Below are 18,950 nucleotides of genomic sequence, written 5' to 3' on the forward strand. Positions count from 1 at the left end.
GACAGAACAAGAGCTCAGCTGGATGCTTGTCTGTGTGTGTATGGGTGCCAGCGGGTGCATGCATTCCCCAACATTTGTGTGCATGTGTGTGTGTGCGTGGGAGTGGGGGGGTGCACTCTCAGTTCTTGGTTATGTGTGTCTGTTTAAGGCTGTGTTTGCTTTTCAGGGATGCTGCTGTTCTGTGATCAAAAGGAGAAGCACAAAGGGAGAAAGGAGAGAGAAAAGGGGCAAAGCTATTATTCTCCAAAGACAGCTGTTTGTTAGTTAGAGATACAGCTTTAATCAGACGCGCTGTGGCTGTTGACAAACACGATCACAGGGGGGCGAGTGTAAATTCCTTTTCCAATTGACCAATGGGGAAATGAAAATGTGTACAGAGCGTGGAAAGGAAATTTGTACTGCCGTGCTACTCTGAAGCAAAAAGTTTAGTAGAAATAGAGACTTTAGACTATTGAGAAAAGATATCACTACACTACAGGTTTCACAGCTAGCTGAGAAGATGTGCATGATCATCACAACCAGCTTACTACTAATAAGTGCAACTACTAGGGGCGATCGTGGCTCAAGAGTTGGGAGTTCGTCTTGTAATCGGAAGGTTGCCGGTTCGAGCCCCGGCTTGGACAGTCTCGGCCGTTGTGTCCTTGGGCAAGACACTTCACCCGTTGCCTACTGGTGGTGGTCAGAGGGCCCGGTGGCGCCAGTGTCCGGCAGCCTCGCCTCTGTCAGTGCGCCCCAGGGTGGCTGTGGCGACAATGTGGCTTGCCATCACCAGTGTGTGAATGGGTGGATGACTGGATATGTAAAGCGCTTTGGAGTCCTTAGGGACTAATAAAGCGCTATATAAATACAGGCCATTTTACTGCAAGATGCAAACAGAATAAGATGACAATAATACTCAGGATTTGAAAAACAAAAAAGTAGGACCGTGACTTTTAATGAGTTTGCAAATTAAACCTCTCCAAATCAACTGTTGGACTGGTTTTGGAGAAAACACATACATACAGTGCAAATACTAAAGTAACACCAGTGGTTTCGTACAGTACAGTGTGATGCTGCCCTCCCTCAAAGATAAAAACAAAGAAAAGTCACCGCATAATTCCTAAAATAATTCCTAAAAGCCATTCTTGGATTTAAACAAGTCCATAAGAGGTCAAACATTCCAAAGATTTCGAGCAATGGAAGCAGAATAACTTTACAAATCCACTCCTATAAAAGAATGAAATGGTATAGCTCATTGCAGTCCCATTTGCTTTGGGAGAGTATGAAATTCCATTAAGACACACCGACACAAGTGGAAGCCCTGACGGCTGGAGCCGAGGCGAGTTAATCCTGCGAGTTGACTGTGTGCAGCCGAGGGCTTAGAGCAGCAGCTTAACACAAGGCCGCAGCTTTGGCACACCTGCCAGTGGTCAGTCACGCCTCAGCCAGCTGAGCGAAACACAATGTGATTATAACACATCATTATTAACTACACTGTATTAAATCAATTTTATCCTGAACGATTTAAAACATTGTTTAAATGTATTTGAGCATGGTGAGTGACGCAATATTAAAGGTAGGAGCAGGCAACTCTGTGAGCGCTGATTTGGGGACACATTTAGGTTGAAATTGGCTTAAATTTTGGAAGAGTTTTAAAAGTATTTAAATGACTGAAAGTCAAAATAAGCCAGACTATAGACCATGAGAGGTATCCGACTCCTCTATGAAAAAGAATCTAGCTACACTCATTGAGCATTGGGTTGGGTAATTAATCACATTTGTAAAAATGAATAATTTTTGCATTTATTTTGCTAAAGAGTCTGCGTTTCATAATGAAGAGCACAGCGTTCCTTTACAACAGCGGGCTCTGTAAACTTACTAATTCTGTCACGATCTGGTACAGGGATTCAAACGCAGAGCGGTAAGGTATCTCCAAGGTGTAGTTTATTTACAGTGCCAGTGCAATATATGTACAGTGAAGGGATCCAAAACTCCGGGGGAATCACAGGGTAACTCGCTCACGTCTTCTTCGCTCACACTCACACACGTTCCCGCAGCAGGGAGGTCGCAGGTCCCGGGGGGGGGGGGGAGATCTGAGGCAGACGAGAAGGCAGGTCACCAACTAATCACAAATCACGAATATGAAGCACAAGAGCTGTGAGAACACTAACGTTAGGGGTACAATCATCCAGCGACGAGAGGATCTGTGTTCCAGCCTCAAATAGTGCTCCCGGTGATGATGGGTGAGTGTTGTCAGGTGTGTGTGTGGGCCAAGGGCAGGAGCCCACAGTGAGCTCCACCCAGGCAGAGAGGGAGAGAACAGAAACAGCAATTGTAGCCTTGTGGGGCCGACCGGGCAGGCACGGAGACCATGACAAATTCTTTAGTTCAAGAGCCAAATTGGGACAGAGAAGACCAAGTCTTCCACTACGGATACAAATACCCAAGTGAAATTTGAAAAGTGGAGAACTTTTCTAAATCTTTAGGCATGTAGTATTAGGTTCAGAGTGCAATTTACACTTCCAGCAAGCAACATCTGCTCAAGTTTATTTTAACGTGTACTGTTATACGAGGCTAAAAAGGGTGTTCACGCTGCATAAAAGAGTCTTTCAACCCCCCCGCCCCACGCAACTCTTTCTTGAAAACTGATCTTTCCCAACTTGTGCAGTTTAAGCTATATTTTTGCAGTGCAATTTTTGCTTGCGAGTCTTGCTTGACTGGATGTGCACACATAGCCGTGTATAACAATCAGCGTAGGTGTCTGCTGCTGTGTATGTGAAAAGTTAATTGTCCATTTTTGCATGCAGTATAAAGCAGCAGCGGGAGGCAGACCTGGCACATGCTCCCACCCGCTGATTTGAGCTGTCAACCACGTTTATTAACTATGATGAATCACCCCTCCACTTCACATCCAATCAAAGACCTCTCAGAGGGACTCAAATCTGGTCACCTTTAACTAAATGATTTTCTTGGCCCATGGTGCGGCAGCCAGCGATTGGACTGGCAACCTGATGATATGGCTGCTGTTAGAATTATTCTGCCAATAGCCCACAGCTGGATCAGTCATTTTTGAAACAGTGTGGTGAATTAAGTGGCCAGCTGACATGCCGCTGCACGGTTAGGAAAAAATTTAAAAAGCTTGCTTGGCATGTTAAAGCAAAAGATAAAGAGCTCTACATACTTGGAATATAAAGGTGTTCTCTTGACCTTGCCTTGAGGATTAAATCTGTACTGGGTTTCATCTCTGCTGCATAATATAGTACATTTTACAATATGAGCTGACAGGTACCACTGAATCAGAATAATCTTTCTTCCACAATGTAGAGGGATTTTCCGTGAGTCTTGCTTTTTCTCCCAAACCTCCCGAAATCCATCTATTTTTAACTAAACATGTATTTGCACATGTTATACTAAAAATGTCAGCAGCACAGGGAAGAGACAAGGTCAATGAAAACACAAACCCCCAACTGACCAAGTCCTTCTCCCAGATCAGAAAAGTAGACCTTGGCGTGGAACTGTACACCTTGAACGTCGCTGAAGGATAAAACCTTTGATCCGGGCCTGAACGGAAGAGCTGGGGCAGCAAAGACAGAGGGAACTGCACAAAAGGAGAGCGATCAATAGATTCTTGTAGACACGGCCTCAAGTTTCCAATCCAACACAATGCTGTATTGATTAGATTTCAAGGAACAGGGATCAGAATGTCAGCAGTGGATTTGGGAGTCTTTAAAAAAAACTACTGCGCAGAGGATGGAACAATAGTATATAATGAGGCACTTGCTTATGCACTGCAAACTAATAACATACTAGACCTGCAAGATAGTAGCACAAGAAGATGCACCAGAAACATGCCATGTCGGTGTAATACAGAGGGTTTTAAAAAGTACCAAGGACAGCAAAGGTCTTCCACTACATGCATCAGAGAACCAAACAAGGGAAGTTATTTTCTGCAAATATTAGAAGCACTGGATAGCCACTGTGCAGAGAAAGAGGAAACCATCATCATCTCAAAGCAAACAAACAGAAGCTGCAAGGTAATTGGAGTAACTGTGGTCTAAAGACAAATACTGTCTAAAAAGTTATTATAAATATATGCTGAAATGTTATCATTGAGTATCTCACTAATAACTTGTTCTAAGTCTTCCCATTAATCCCCATGTCATGCTGAGGTAAATGGCTAAAATAATTAGTAGTAGAGGTGACACGATATGACTTTTTTATGTCCGATGCCGATACCGATATAATAAATTTGGATATTGGCTAATACCGATATGAATCCGATAGTGTGTTTTTTAATCAATAAAACTGTTTTTAATATCTTGCTGCATTTTGTATAAGTTCATACTCAAGTTTAAAAAAAAAAAAACACTAAAGCTATTCTGTTACACCTGTATGCAAAACATACACTGCACCCAAAATATTTCATAGTTCAGCAACACTGATTAATCTAATAAACTTAAACCTACTCCATCCTCCTTATTCTGGTATTTTAAAGAGTAAGCAACCTAACTAATAGGGTTCCAAACTCCCAGCAAAATAAATAAATAAATAAATAAATAAATAAAAATAATAATAATAATAATAATAATAATAATAATAATAGGGAACCACCCTCCAACTCATGATGCTTAATCGACGTAATCAACTTTAATTTGATACAGTGTGGAAAAAAAATGCACAGAAATCAATTATTTTTCAAGAATAATTAAATAGATTCAACATCTTTCTTCAACAGAATTGCAGACTGCACAGATGGAAAAAGTACTATAGCTTACTAGGGTATATTAGACTTAACAGTTACCATATACAGTAATGGACTTCTATACATTTTACATCAGATTAAAACTTTGGGTGTAAAATTCCGATAAAAGCTAGACATTTTAAATGAGAATAAGAAAGAAAAGTATGTCTTTGTGCCTCCTGCCTTTTCCCTGTTCATGCCCTATCGGCCCCCCTGGCTAAACTTTGCTAGACAGTTGCTAGCCATCAGCTACGTAGAAAAAGATCCTGGTGTAGAAAGTAATATTAAATAAATTCTAACAACAGATTATCAAGCTTAAACGTGCTGCTGTTGTTCAGCCACTGGTTTCCACTTTCTAGCACAAAGTGGGCCAAAAACAAACAAGAGAGACAGACTCGCGACAGAAAAGCCGATCAGCTGATCATTAATCAGTTTCATGATTGAAGTAGCAACAGGAGAGGGAGGGAGAGAGAGAGGCAGTCGCTCCATATATCGGTTGTTAAGCTAAACGCTGGAATGCTTTACAAACATTCAGAGATGAACTTACACACTTGCTTTACTTCTCTCTTGGATAACTTTCTCGGAGATGAAATGCCGGTTTGGTAGCGAGGCTCCAAATACTCAACCAGACCACTGACAGGTCTCGCACACCACAGCCGCTCTATCACGTGAGCACACTGCTCCGACGTGCTATGGTTATGAGCCAAGTTACGCCATGTCGCAAGTTTTGTGAGGTGCTTTTTTGATATTTAATGGATCGGATTACTTTTTTTTTTTTTATTTCTCTCCGATATCCAATCCAGTAATTTAGGTCAGTATCAGACCGATACTGATACGTAATATCGGATTGGTCCATCTCTAATTAGAAGCATAATAACACCTTACACTTTTAGACCAAAAGAACACCTCATTGTATTTTAGAGATAAATGTAAATACAGCACTGATAATACATCTAAACTGAAATAAAGCTACAGTTTAGTTGTTTTCAAGACATGCTAGCTTTGCTAGGATTCTGCTAAGGCATGCTGATTGGTCTTTTAGCATTTACAAAATGTACTTTCTTCATGGCACCCATTTAAAAACAGTAATTAGACAGAAACACTGCAGTTAAACTAAACCAGAAACTTAAATGTGTGTTTAATAAGCATCTGGTTGTGGTAACTGAAGACAGCTGTTATAAGGAGGATGCCCGAAAACAAAATGGCAGATGTTGTAAAGTGGTGTTGCTATGACATTGTATCCATAAAATATCTTGACCGTTTCAATCCAAAAGCATGATGGACACTGCTGAAAAAAAAAGAAAAAGAAAAGAAAATGTTAATGCTATTAAATTTACATTTGGGGGGCTGCAATTCCATTGGGCCCTCTTCACTCTGTGATATGACAAAGTGCACCGTACTAAATATCATATCCGTAGAGCACGCTATTATCTGATACTAACTGGTACTAAAAAATTATTATTGCTTAGAAGCTCACTTGTAACATTAGTGATATAGTGTCGTATTTGCTACCACCAACAGACACACAACTTCAAACTTGAAGTCAGGCAGGCGCACAGGCCCTCCTCATTAATAGCTGAAGCAGTCGACTTTCATGTCACTAAACAACCCGTCAGGAGGAATTTTGAGACTTCAGTAGAGCTCTCTTATTTGAACAACACTGAAGTTTGAACATTTATCAAAAATGTTAATCTAGCCATTAGCTGCTTAATTATTAGCAATTACCACACAGACACAAAGCCAGCCTCAGGGAGTCACAAGCTAGCATAATTCATAGAGGCAACACCAAGTTAAAACATGTGGATCTGTTCCCTGTGGAATAGGAGCAGCTAAAAGTACCTTTATCTGCTAGCCACATTAGCTGTACTAACACAAATAATAATGGCCTTCCTATCTATAATAGTTGGTGTTAATTTAACAGGATAGCACAATTATTTGTGTCTTAAACATGTTAAGTTTTATTTAAACCCAATAACTTTTGTTAACCCTGGCTTTAGGCCTTGTATTTTTTAGGCTAACCCTCAAACCAGCTCCTGGTGAATCCAATACATCTCCTGGTGTTTGTTCAATACAATGCCTATGAGCATAATCTAGCCAGCAGTTACATATTCCTAAATGTAACTGAAAACAATTTAGGCAAATAAATTTGCTGCAAAGGTAGGGCAACCCCTTTCTAGGAAGCCTGAATGATAACAGCTCCAGGCATGTGAGTCATTCTAGCTTAGAAAGTAAAAGTCATTTTCTGGGAAATGATGGAAAAGGTTTTTAGGAATGCTGATGAGGTCAGAAGTGCATGACTGTGATACCTAAACTAAAGCAGGAAACTCATGACTTCATCAGCTGCTCTGTGTGTTCCTAGAAAAACACATGACCGCTCTTTCTCTTAGCTGGCATGAGGACTGAATAGTGATGGACAGATGTTTCTTTATGTCATGAATCTTTACGCAGTCTCTCAACATGTGTAATTCCTTGGCCTTGTTTTTCTTGTGAAACACATCAGCTATGGAAGGCTTCTTTGGACATTTTGTAATAATTTAAGGCTGTCTTAAGGGATTTTGTACATTTAACAGTTATAACTGCTCAAGGTAGCAACCTATTTTACCTGTGTCTGCACTATAGAAACTGGGTAGTCGTTGGGTCTCTGCTGTTAGGATCTTGTTAGCTCATACTACTTTCTTAGCATTAAAGGAGCATTGAGTGACATAGCTGTAGTTGGGCCAGGTAGTGCACACTGATCGGCAAACACTGCAGCACCAACAACTGCCATTAAAAAAGTAATAACATATTAGTTACGTTAACAGCGAATCTGGACACGGGCATTAAAAAACAAAACAGAGAAATACAATGCCACACTGACTCAGAGTGAAATACTTGCCAGCATTTGCCAGGAATTGCAAGTCTTTCACAACATAACAAAGCAATGTAGGAATAAAATGAAGAGGCTCAAACACGATTTCAGGGAAAGCAAATGAGTACAAAATACAGCAAAGGTGTACTTCTAATCACTAGCTGACTATAAAAGCACTTAAGCATTTTTATTATGAGTGTGGATGCAAAAGAAATAAGGCTTGGAAGGTATGTTGTTTCTAGGGAAGTTCTGAAACTAATCTGAAAAGAGTCTAAAGGGACTTTTATGTGGTCTGGCCACTAGTACTCCATCTGTTTTAATAACATCAGAAAACCAGTCACAACCAGTGTTGGAATGGTCCATCACTAAAAAAAAAAAAAAGAAGTGATAAAGTCCTTTAAAGGAAACTGTTATGTCCAGAGAAACTCCCAGCTGTAAGTCTATTTGACTGAATAAGCATGAAGCAGGAGGAAAAAAAACGAGTAAATGCGCTCAGTCAACTAAGAAATAAAAAAAATCAAGTTAAGAGGCAGGATCCTCTCTCATTCGCTCTCTCTAAAAGATTCGGCACAATTAATGATGTTTCTACCTCCCTTAACTCCTCTGCATTTCCTCCCTGAGTTTCTCTTACTCTCTTAAACACACACACACAGATGCAGGCGTACACACAAACACTAGCAGGGAAAGAGATAGCGATAGGCACTCTTATCTCTAAACATTGGCAGCTCATAATGAGAGTGACTTCCTCTGTAGCCAGTGGTTGAGTGGTGCTGACAGCTTCTCAGCACTGTGTGTCAGCACGGGGGGATTTGAAGCGCTGCCTTAGCTTGACAGCCAGGCCACGCACTTACAGATGTTTTCACACTCACAACACACACATATGCGCAGACGTCGCAGCGACTACGCTTCAAGGTTGACTTCTGTGGGTGGGAGGACAAGATCTGTTTGAAGTCTTGACACATGGAAGAGACACAATATTGAGCTTTGGTGTATTGGGGCTTATGAGTGGTGAGTGGGTGATATACAGAGAGCTGCTGTAGCAGCCAACTGAGGGGAGGACTGAGCTTAAGGAGAGAGTTTAAGCCAAGCAGACATCAATACACGGCGACAGGGAATAAATTCATTACAAGCCAGAGACCACACTTTCTGATTACTGCAGAAAATTTGGAACATGCACAGGTTGGAGATAAATACCTTCAACACCTCGGGTGAATTTAAGCAACACTTCTCGATGCCCTTGACATTTAAGTATAGGAAAACACACAGAGAAAGGTTTAAAGAATGTAAACATTCTGTCATGCTATACTGAATTTATTAAAAAGTGCGCTGTTTATTTTAAACTTTTGAAGCAGTGGTTTAAGATAAGTGCTGCCAAGCTGAACACTATATTATCACCTCAGAACTGTCAACTGTGAAAGGTCAGTCTCCAGGCCAACGTGACAACGATAGTTGTGTAAACTCATCTTTATTCATAGGTTTCACGTCCTGGAATCTATGACGCTCTTATCAGTTTTCCACCGCTGCCACCCTATCATTTAAGCACTGCAAGTTGTTTTTACATTAAGTCACCTTTGGCTGCTGGCCTGACAGTCGATTAAGGTCCGTGTCACTTTCTGCCCAGTGCAATGTTTCTCTCACCTCTCATCATGCCGGTGTTATATGATAATTGTCTCACACAATAATAACAGTCTTATCGGCAAACAGAGGGATCACGCAGTTTAATCTTTGTGGCGTCACGTCAAAATATATACATCTGTTTTTAGATAGGAAACAAATAGTGAAGTTCATGGGGAGACCTGGGAATTTAATATGCACCAATCAACCACAAAATGTATACAATTTAATATTTTGTGGTTCCTCCATTATGCTTACGAGGCCTCTAAAGGTGTTCTGTCATTACAGCCATCCAGACATTAGGCAGATCTTCTAAGTCCTCGCACCTGCTGGGCGAGGCTTTCATGGACAAGACTTGCTCAGTTTTGCCAGGTGTCACTGCCTCCCTGACTGCCAGTCCAAGTGGACACCTGACACCTCAGTCTCTTCGTGCTGCTGTGTAAATAGAAGAGACGTAAGTAGACAATAGCTGCCAGCGGTGCCAGCCAGCCTCTCCTGGTACTGCCCCCTGAACCCTATGCTCCATCCCTCCCCTGCAGCAAAGACAAAACTACACCCTGCCACTACAATTATTCATATTTTTTGAATAATATATAATATAAAACGTTTTTTTAAGTTCTTTCTCTCATGTTTTATTGTCTGACTCGCTAGCAGCTTATTGTTGTGGCAATTGCCTGTATCAGCTACATTCCAGCAGTCCAGCTGAATCCAACTTGACAATGTTGGACTGCAGCTGCTGGTCGTAGTCCTTCTGCTGTCCTGGAAAGCTGCTGTGTGCTGGAGGCGACTCTAACCAGAACCTGAAGCAGATGGAGGACTGGCTCATGCCGAACCAACTCCACAAAGCAAAAGAACGACTACCGCCATCAGCTACACATCACAATAGTAGTTTTCGTGTCCATTGCAAGGAAAAAATGCTGCAGAAAATGTTAATCAGCTATTAATCTGCCACAGTGAAGTAGATAATTAAAATATTTGCAGATAAACTGATAGACAGAGCTGATTGATTTAAGACTGTTTCCTTTCCTTGGAAATGCATGCACAAATACAAGTGTTTGTATCCTCCAGCACATATCTAAATCTGTGGGAAACCATCATGGTAAATGGTAAATGGCCTGCATTTGTATAGCGCTTTTCTAGTCCATAGGACCCCAAAGCGCTTTACACTACATTCAGTCATTCACCCATTCACATACTGGCGATAGCAAGCTACATTGTAGCCATAGCTGCCCTGGGGCGCACTGACAGAGGCGAGGCTGCCGGACACAGGCGCCACCGGGCCCTCTGACCACCACCAGTAGGCAAACATGGGGTTAGTATCTTGCCCAAGGATATTTGGCATGCAGCCAGGAGGCAGCCTGGGATCGAACCACTGACCTTCTGATTAGTGGCTGACCTGCTCTGCCACCTGAGCTACAGCCATATTTAGATCAAGGGGATTTGAATGTAAACATCAACACTCTGAACTCTTTCTCATGTTCTCTACCCATTTCTGAATTGCCATCTGGAAATGCCGCTGGCTTGAAATGATGTATGTAGTCAACAGCAATGTTACGGTATGTTTCAAAGCTACATTCACATGAATGCAAGGACCCAGGTTATTGCCCAGCGTTGCCCATATTATTGCGGCTCTGATGACTTGCTGTTTTTTTGTTTTGTTTTGTTTTTTTTTTGGGGGGGGGGGTTGTAATTCTCAGCATTCAGTCTCTTCGTTAAAAGACACACAGGAACAGTAGCAGGTTCATGTGTCCATTGCAGGACCTAAAAATCCCTCAACATTAACATTTATGCCAGCCTATGGGGAGCAGGCAGATACTGTAGCTTCTATAGTAGCTCTACTATCCGATCAAACTGCACAGATGAGCTGCTGACCGTCTTGTAGGTCCATCAATTCTCCACCCTTTTCTAATGTTTTGTAAGTGCTAACCACTGTGTACAAGAAACACTCAACAAGACCTGCCATCTTAGATATCTGACGCAGCTGTCCAGCCTGCATGACATGGACCATGTCAACTTCGACTTCAACATCTGACTGTTTACTTCCTGCCTTATGCTTTATAACGCATCCCTTGGAAGGTACCATTTTAACAAAATAATGAATGTTATTGGCCTGTCCGTCTTTATTGTTGCAACTGATTAGTGCATTTACAGAATGAAATTGTCAAATAACAAGATAATGTGGAAGGCACAAGAAACAGAAGGAGCCACTGAAGAGGAAAAAAGAGAAGCGCCCATGGAAACATGAAAGGTACCTGTAGCAGCAATTGTTCATGAAGATAATAATAAGAACATACCCAGGCTGTGTATTCATCCATTTCCTGGCCACTTTGATTTTCCAGCACCCCGGGCCAAATGGCGTGGCAGTAATTCCAAGTTCACTTGAATCTCAGAATAATATGCTGTGTTTCTGTGTTGCTCTCTCCTGCATGGATCACTGATTCATAAACATGGGCAAGTGGTGAAGAAAAAGGCAGCTATTTCATGTAAAGTCTGCTCTCTACTTCCTCTAGGCTTAAACGGACTCATGCCGTGTGATAGAAAATTGCTTTTTCCCCCCTCCTCTCAACGCGACGTCTACCTTTTTTGTTTACCGATTTCCAAAGCCTGTCACTGCAGTTCAACGAAAGGTTACACATTAAACTGAATCGAGTATGTATACGTTCGATGAAAAGATAACACATGCAAGACATATCGATGAAAGTATCTGCATCGTCTATATATGTCAAATGAAAACAAGATTTTTAAAATAAGCGGTGGTCTCTGCAGTTTCACAGATAGCAGAAGACATGTAAGCACTTTAATGAAGTAAAAGACCAAGTGAATCAGACAGAGTTGCTAAAGAGAGATGGGAAGAAAGGGCTAAAGCAACTGAAAACTTTGATATTTTAAAGAGGAAGGAAACTGATTAGTGCAATTGACGGCCTAATTTAAAGACGGGTCTGCTCTATCCTCACACACTTAAGCCTTGTTTCCTTCCACCACGCACAGTGGTTAAATAGTTAAGCACCAGTTTTAAATATTTCATGTGCAGAGATCGCATTTAAAAAAGTTCCAGACTTAAAGCTGTCATCACTTTGATACAAAAACAAGCATTTAATGGAGCTGCCAACCTACAGGAAGATATGGTAGTGTTGCCAGTCCGCAAATGACCTCTAGCAACTTCCAGACAGCAAAGAGACATTAATCTGCATATATGAGAGACTACAAAAACAGACAAGAAGGCATTTACCTGCATTGCATTGCTTTTGAGGTCTACTGGAGAATTTCAGTAGGGTCTTTTTCACCCCAATATTTTATCTTTTTTTTTTCAAAAGCTAAACACCAGTGAACACAGCAACAGTAGGTGCTCATCTTTTTGTACCTCACACTTGATTGTCAGTCACTAGACTGACAAGAAGTAAAAGGACTTCTCAGGTAAAGATCTGAGCTAAAATCTCCTAGAAGCACTGTGCATGTAGTATTATTTCATTATTTTGAGAGTACTATCATGTCAATAATATATGTTGGGTGATTTAAATATTTTTAAATGTTTAAAAGCCACTAACAGAGATTTGCAGTTACTAACGATTGAGTGAAGCCATGAGGAGGAAAGTGCAATGGTGTTGTGATAAACAGCATCATGCTCTCTGCTTAAAATTCCTGTTAAGCTTTCTTTAATGTTTTTCTCAAAGTCAGTGCACATATACTGTACATTTATGTTGCATAAACTGTGCATCTGCATGGCTAAGACAACACTCTACGCGTCTGTCTGATAAAATCAGACTGAGGTTTATGGGAGTGTCACTAGGAACAGGTGTTCAAGGGCGGTGCAGTGTGTGTTTGAGCATCTGTGCACTGTATGTATGGGTGTCACTAGAGATTAGTGGCTTAGGTCAGAGACACGGGGTCGATTATGGAATTACAGGATCATCGGGGCTGCCTATTGTTCCTATAGCCTGGGATCACTGCCACGCTGCCTCACTGAGACAAACACGAAGCACATGAACAAGAAGAGAGCCTCCAGAAGCGGAGGGCTCATCACAGATCAGTAACTCGAATCATCTGTACATTACAAACAGATGTCTCAGAACCTGAGTGCATTCTGCAAGAATAGTTTTCTTTTATTCAGTAATTTGTCTCACAAATGAGTACAAAAGCTGTCCCTAACATTTTGGGATGCAATTGACAGTGTGCAAGAGAAAGAAAATGTGTTCAGTAAGAACTTGAAAGTGATACAAGTCACCAAAGAAACCTGTGGAAAGACGATGAGAAATGCATGCTGGGTATTGTGCCGAACCATAATATGCTTCTTTAGAAAGTTCTGGCAGAACGGGATCAAAAATTGCATAATTTTAAAAAATGACAATCCCCGAAGAATGCTGTTCATATAGTTCTCCTCTCAAAGTCTGTATTTTTTTTTAGCTTTTTTTGTATCCATTAATATTCTTTGATCAATTCAATGTGCCACACTGTAGAAGTGAAATATAAAAGGCTGTCTGAGTGATCAAAAACAAGCACTAATCATTTCTGCCTCGATCCTTCTCCTGTCACCTTGCCCTTTAATTTCCTGCAGAAAGCGCACAAGAGGCAGAGTGAGCGCAGGCTTTCTGTTTCTGTGCTCCCTGTCCTCTTAGCCTTATCCTGCTACTCACTGATTAACCCTTACTCTGCAGCCTTCTTCTCTCACCCGTTCTTCTACACTTTGAATCTCCTCTAATGATAAGAGGCTATTCTCATTCTAGCGATAACTTCCTGCATTATCCATCTTTCCCATGCTCATCACCACTGCACATTCACTCGCCATAGAAAGAAGTCATGCTCACCATAACTGCGGCTTAATGACAGACTCGGGCTGATCGGATATTAGAGTAAGAGATATATGTGGACATAAAGAGGTATCTGGACGAGCACGGTTAAAACTCGTCAATTAATCCGGTGCTTCCCAACCAACTGCTCGGGACCTCCCAAGGAGGTCCTATGATAAATTGAAAGAGGGTCGTGGGAGCATTGAGGAAATTAAAAACTAAAGATTTATTAACATTATTCAAACTTTTCTTTTCTTTCCTCTCTTGAGCTTATGAAAATCTGTCAAGTCCAAACAATTGTGATGATAAAAGTAATTCACCTCAAAGCTTGACAGGAGGGGGTCACATTAAGACATTGTTTCATTCATTTGAGGAGAGATGTGATGTGAACTATTAAATTATGCCACAGCAATTTTGCATTTTTCACATTTCTGATCTTTCACTAAAACAAAAGTAAATACAAACTTGTCAGCCTAAAATCATCACAAGAATGAGACCATAAACCTGTCTGTTCTCGCCCCGGGAAACCACAGCTTTGACTGTCTAGAAGTGGCACCTGCCTGTGAAGTGAACTCTGATACCGTGCCGCATGTGTTTCAGCACCGATGGCCTTTTTCAGACTGGCTGGCATACTAAAAACCACAAACATATGGCGTTTCTCCTTTGAATGTACTTCCTTTTTTTTTTTTTATAAATAGAGAGTAGGAATAGAAATGATTGAGCTTTACACAAACACTGGCTTTCCATCCAGTATTTCTAAAGAAGATAATTGGTCATGAAGTCGATAACCCAGTCTAAGATTTGGCTTATCTGCATCTTGCCACCCACATTATGATCTCACCCGGCTGGGAGAAAAGCACTGGTTTAGGGCGAATCAGCCTATTGTGAGATTTCACAAAAAAATAAAAAATAAACCACACACAGATGACAGAGGAAACAGAAGAACCACCTCTCTTTCAAAAGGGATCACAATATCAGCCTTGTTCTTTGGAAATGTGGAGGCAGAGCATGTCTGTTTGATTCGTCATGGCGCTGATCACCTGCAGAGTAATAATAACAATATAAGCAGCAACATGATTGCGCCACATACATACGTCAGCCTGTCTAATATCCACAACAGTCTCAACTGTGGGACCACAGAGAGCCTGAGTGGCTGCAAAGAAGGGAATAACATCGCCATCTAGAGGCTCGAGTCAGCATCTTTCCCACACACAGCTCTGAACAGAAAAAAAAAATGCTTGTCATGCTCTTCCAAGTTACTCACAGAACTACTCACACACTTCTCAACAAGTGGATTCAAACAGCCGCAACAGGAAGCTGCCCACAAAACCGCAGTAAAATACACCTCAAACAGCAGAGAGGCCCTTCAGCATCGAAAGATTTACCCACTGCTCAATGAGACTCAGAACTATAGCTCCCCATGCAAGGTCACTTCCAGCCAGCATGCAATATTGCTGGGGTGAGAACAGGGGGAGAGAAAGACTGATAGCAGAGATGATGAGGGAGGATAAATACTTGACACACAGATAACCTTCGACGAGAGCATGCACAGCTTGGAGCTTATCTCAACTGAGACAGGTGACAGTGAAACAATGGCAAAATAAATGGCCAGAGATGGAGGAAAAGCCTCCACGGGCGGAGAATTTTTAAATATTCTTACCTATGATGGGAGCCAGACGGAAAATATCAGACAGACGGCTGTTCACGGGTTCATATGGAGAGTCTTCTAAGAAATCATTACCTGCAAGAAAGATGACAGCATGTTATAGATACATTTTCAGCCTCCTTCTTGTGTTGTTAATCACCCTTCAACCCATACACTGGCCTGCATGTGACACGGGTTATTTGGGTCAGTCGATATCCACGCTGGCGCACAGCCACATGCTTGATTAGGCAGGTTGGTCAGCTGTGTTGCGCAACTGGAAGTCGACTCGCTGGCGATGAGCTGGGTGTAGTTTGGGGACTAAAAGGCCCCCCTGCTATGATCGACACTTTGAGATGGCACAGCTAGCGCTAAGGGGCTTCACGCTCTATTACCAGCGAGGGAAGTGATTTGAGAGGTCAGAAGGTATCTGAAGCTCAGTAGGACCACGTCTGTGAACCAAGTCAAGGGGGCAAATTTGTGTTGTGCATGATCACATTGGTTGTGCGCTACTTGTTTTGTTTTTTTTCTTCTTATGTTTGTGGAAGCAGATAAAAGGAGACTCGTACTTTAGAACTAGAACGAAAGGAAAGGAGGGCGAGGGCTCATTTCGCTTCCGGAGGAGCTGGAAACCAATCATGTCACCCACTTTCAAGACAGATCAGAAGGCTTAAGCTGTTATAGCTGAAAGCCCTGAGGTGGGGCGGGGGGCTGACTGGGTTTGTGACACCCCCCAGAAAATTATAATAACAACATTAGATGACAATGAGCTACTTTTTAAATTCTATGATAGACCTTTAAACTATAACAACACAAATCTATAGTTTAATTAGAAGATGGTTAAATAGTTCTAAACATAAATCTGTAGCTCGGGGTCGTTTATTTTGTACAAGAACACACAAAACAGTTCCACTAAAGTCTAAGCCAACCTTGTAAACTCTGATACATCCCCCAGTAAATGCGCAGGCAGTTCTTCTCCTTCTTCATGCCCCTTTTACACCGGCAGTTGTACAGCGGGCTCTGTTTGAGCGCGTCAATCGCGCTCCGGCACTCGTCCTTGGCTTCCAGGCCGGCCACCATGCTGAAGTTGCTCTCCTTGCCGCCGGCCACGCACTGCCTCATCGTGCGGTACTTGGTGCTGCACGCCTGCTCCTTCAGACACTGCTCATTGGCCCGCACGCAGTCCAGCCGGGTGGCCCCGGCACGCAGGTTCTCCTCCGCGTAAGACAACACATCTGAAAAATAAAAGTTTTATCCGTCGCGTGTTTTCTCACTTTCCCAGTAAACACTGGAAGCTTAAGCACTTTTCAAGCTGCTTTAGGGATTAAAATATTACACAAATATGAGCTTTTATTATGAACACGCCACAAAAGAGTACACGGGCTATTTTTTGGAGCCACTATTTTGGAGCAGTTATGCACATAGTTGCCTAACTGGCACTTTCATTCAGCTGAAAGTAGAGTATAAATTGCTGTCACGTTCACTGTTGTTTGTTGAGGCACTGACAGCTCCTCAGAGTTTTTTTCTTTTTGGAGCAGTTTACTGCACAGTTGCGACCACACTGTACTGCGAGCAGCCGATGCGTCTGCCGGGCGCCTCTTTATTAATAGAGCGCAGAATGTCGCTACTAAATATTTGATGAAACTCTATAATCAATTCGAAGCGAGCAGTTGCTGGTGCGAATCAACTTAAACTTACCTAAAACAGGAAGAAGAACATAAAACACAGCGAGGATCATCGTTTTTCCTCTGCGTGGGAAACAAAACCCCTTGTTGGAACGTAATTTCTTAAGTTGATGCGAATTAACAATCGTTAAATTCTCAGGGTACTTCCACTGTATTGAAATCCATTGAAAAGGTGCAGCACTGCGCGCTCCTCTGTATACAGGACAGATCCGGCTCGCCTCATGCGAGAGATAATTTCCCCTCCAAACAAAGTGTCCAGTCCCGATTTCTGCTCTTTCCTTGACTCAATAGAGGGAGAGAGAGGGAGAGAGAGAGAGAAGAAGCGCTTCTTTTTTGTCTTTCCCGGGCGGGTTTGTCTTCTCACCGCGAGGAGACAAAGACAAGGGATGAAAGCAGCGGTGGAAAGCGAAAAAACGGGCGAGTGTCCTCCAACTCCAGCCAGTGGGATGCTTGCGTCTGTGCGTCTGAGCGCACACAGCCAACTGGAGTCCCACTGCTGTCTAGCGCATTCAGCAAGGAGGAGAGTGCCAGCTTCACCCTCGCGCTAAAGTACAGTAATCTGATCATAAATTTACAATGATAGACCTTCCCATCAGAGCAAACCCCCCCCCCCCCCTTTTACCACAATCTCAGCACAAAAACTCAATCGTGAACTTTTAGCCCACTTAACTCAATAATGAACCAAATAATGTAGAATATGCTTTAGCGTTATGATCCTTTTGTTTTTAATAAACTTTCCATGACAAGTATGGCCACTTTTGGTGTATTTTAACTGCTGCTGCGTGCACGTGATTACATTTAAAATAAAGGGAACCGACTTTAACAACCATTGATGTGAATGTGTGTGTGTGTGTGTGTGTGTGTGTGTGTGTGTGTGTGTGTGTGTGTGTGTGTGTGTGTGTGTGTGTGTGTGTGTGTGTGTGAGAGGGGGTGTTCACATTTGAGTGTGCATAAGCTGCACTGATGGGGAGAGGGCAGAGGGAATGGCTCCTGTGTATGTTTATGACATGATTAATATAGCAACACGTGTAGATGCTTATATGGCAGGGTTTGTTTTTGTTTTGTTTTTTAGATGTGAAGCACCTTTTGAACCTGGAGCGAGAAGGTGGGACGGATGTATTTCAGCTGTTTAGTCAATACTCCACACATATGACGCATTTGTGACTCCTCCCAGCTTCATATCGTTTTCATATTATTTGCAAATACCAAGATTAGAAGAAAAAAAAGTGTTATGCAACAGTAGTTACCAGCTGTGAACACAGAGGACTGTTGCGTGTTTGCTCATGTCAGAGGTATGATATAATGTTTTTGATGGCTGACAGCAGCCTGACAGCGCTGAGCTGAGAAAAACCTGCCCTCAGTCTGACACAGAGGAGAGCGGACACTGTCGCCATCTGTTGGTGATTTGAAAGAAAAGTCACTTTGGTGCTTCTGGTGATGGGCAGCTCAATTTATTGTCACATGTATAGAAAGGCAACAAACTGATTATTACAAAAACAGGGATGATGCATCATGGAACTGCACTCTTCCTGTAACTCATTGATTGCCTGTATGGTATATTTAGGGGCTAATCCACTTGGATAAATACATATGTCAAAGAGCCGCTCTCTGCATTAACGACTGAGGCTGAATCAATCACGCATCCTGCGCCCAAAGC

The 18,950-nt window shown here is 42.1% G+C and overlaps 1 protein-coding gene across 2 annotated transcripts in view; it reads right to left on the bottom strand.

The window, feature by feature from the left end:
• gfra1a (gdnf family receptor alpha 1a) overlaps positions 1-17,563 on the bottom strand; it is a 109,534-nt gene extending 91,971 nt beyond the window's left edge. The window contains exons 1-3 of one of the 2 annotated variants that reach the window (XM_082557508.1): positions 17,307-17,563; positions 16,538-16,843; positions 15,627-15,707 (exon numbers count right to left, since the gene is read on the bottom strand). In XM_082557508.1, the coding sequence (XP_082413634.1) occupies positions 15,627-15,707; positions 16,538-16,843; positions 17,307-17,346 (427 nt within the window). In that variant the 5' untranslated portion in view covers positions 17,347-17,563. The remainder of the gene's footprint in view (positions 1-15,626; positions 15,708-16,537; positions 16,844-17,306) is intronic. The other variant, XM_082557507.1, reaches the window with a different exon arrangement.
• Positions 17,564-18,950: the final 1,387 nt, after the last annotated feature.

This window comes from Aulonocara stuartgranti (assembly GCF_965226115.1).
Source record: "Aulonocara stuartgranti genome assembly, chromosome: 13".
In the NCBI taxonomy this organism is placed as follows: Eukaryota; Metazoa; Chordata; class Actinopteri; order Cichliformes; family Cichlidae; genus Aulonocara; species Aulonocara stuartgranti.